This window comes from Mus caroli, chromosome 12 (assembly GCF_900094665.2).
Source record: "Mus caroli chromosome 12, CAROLI_EIJ_v1.1, whole genome shotgun sequence".
NCBI classification, from domain to species: domain Eukaryota; kingdom Metazoa; phylum Chordata; class Mammalia; order Rodentia; family Muridae; genus Mus; species Mus caroli.
The window spans coordinates 96,640,567-96,642,195 of NC_034581.1; the positions used below are offsets into that span (position 1 = coordinate 96,640,567).

The 1,629-nt window shown below is 40.9% G+C and overlaps 1 protein-coding gene across 3 annotated transcripts in view; it reads left to right on the top strand.

The window, feature by feature from the left end:
* The window catches only part of Cpsf2 (cleavage and polyadenylation specific factor 2), a 30,528-nt gene that overhangs the window by 8,578 nt on the left and 20,321 nt on the right, over positions 1 to 1,629 (top strand). For all 3 annotated transcript variants that reach the window (XM_021178809.2, XM_021178808.1, XM_021178807.2), the window contains exon 5: positions 1,109 to 1,238. In XM_021178809.2, coding sequence (XP_021034468.1) covers positions 1,109 to 1,238 — 130 coding nt within the window. The remainder of the gene's footprint in view (positions 1 to 1,108; positions 1,239 to 1,629) is intronic.

The following is a 1,629-nucleotide window of genomic DNA, read 5'->3' on the forward strand; positions in this document are numbered from 1 at the left end:
TCGCTTTCTCCCTCTTGCTCTGGCCCCGCTTTTTATTTGTTTCTCATTACGGATGGTTGTGAGCCACCATGTGGTTGCTGGGATTTGAACTCATGACCTCTGGAAGAATAGTTGGTGCTTTTAACCGCTGAGCCATCTCACCAGCCCTGACAGGTTTTCTTAAACATTCCAGCATTAAATACACGGCACAGTAGCTGGTATGGTGGCTCATGCCTATAATCCCAATGCTTAGGAGGCTAAGAGAAGGACCATGAGTTCAAGGTCTATCTAGGATATATAGCAAGTTCAAGCATCCTGGGCTGTATGCAGTGAAACCCTATCAAAAAAACAAAACAAAAAACAAAATGGGGGCTGGAGAAATGGCTCAGCGGTTAAGAGCACTGGCTGCTCTTCCAGAAGACCTGGGTTCAATTCCCAGCAACCACGTGGCAACTCACTGCTGTCTGTAGCTCTGGTTCCAGATAATCTGACATCCTCACACAGACATACATGCAGTCAGAACAACAATGCACATAAAATAAAAATAAATCTAAAAGATGAAAAATGAGTCAACCCAAGAAAAGTGACACAGTAACATTTGATGCTAATGATAAGCCACAGAATGACCAAGCGTGGTGTAGTCTTAGCAGTTTTACTTTGTTTAGCTTTTCTGTGGGTAAATTCTTTACCATAATAAGGTTTGAATTGTTATTCCATCAGGTTAGCAGATATGGGACCAACTTGGCAATTATTTGTGCAATAATAAATATCAAAACAGTTCTCAGGATGTAGCATAGTGGTATTTGCCTGGTATGTATGAGGCTCTGGGCTCAATCTACGGCACTACAGATACAGTGTACAGTTTGTGCTGAGTAACAGTGCACTGGCTTGTAAGTCCCATTGCTGGCCTTGTATCTAGATAGGTACCTCCAGGGGAACACATAATGAAATGAGAACAACTATCTCCATTAAGGGAGGAGAGTAGCTACAGGCAGGAGAGAGGGCTTTCTTTTCACTGTAAGCACTGAACTTTGTGCCACTGTTGAATATGTTGGTGTTAACGTAGAAATACAACTGCCCTAGGCTTGTGAAAATAAATCTCAGAATTGTCATTATCTTGTTGATGTAGGCAAAGGACACGGTTTGTCTATCACACCCCTGCCAGCTGGTCATATGATAGGAGGGACAATATGGAAAATAGTCAAAGATGGAGAAGAAGAAATTGTGTATGCCGTGGACTTCAACCACAAGAGGGAGATGTAGGTATATCTAGACCAGTGCTGAAGGGAATGCGGTTATTGTCTCCTTCACTGAAGGGAAACTCAGAAGCAACTTTGTGATTTTGTTTTTTAATCAAAACTCTACAGCAGTTTAAGATCACCAAGTACTGAGTGTTTTCATTGTAGGGCAACAAGTTCCTTATAAGACATAAGCACTTTAACTTTTTCTATATCAACACTCATTCTGTAAAACAGATGTTTCACTGGAGGTGTTCAAAGTAGTGAATTTTTGCACATTAAATTATATTTTCTATGATCTTGACTTGTTTCTTACTAGGACTTTGAGACTTTTGTTTTTTCTTTTTTTGGTTTTTCGAGACAGGGTTTCTCTGTATAGCCCTGGCTGTCCTGGAACTCACTTTGTAGACCA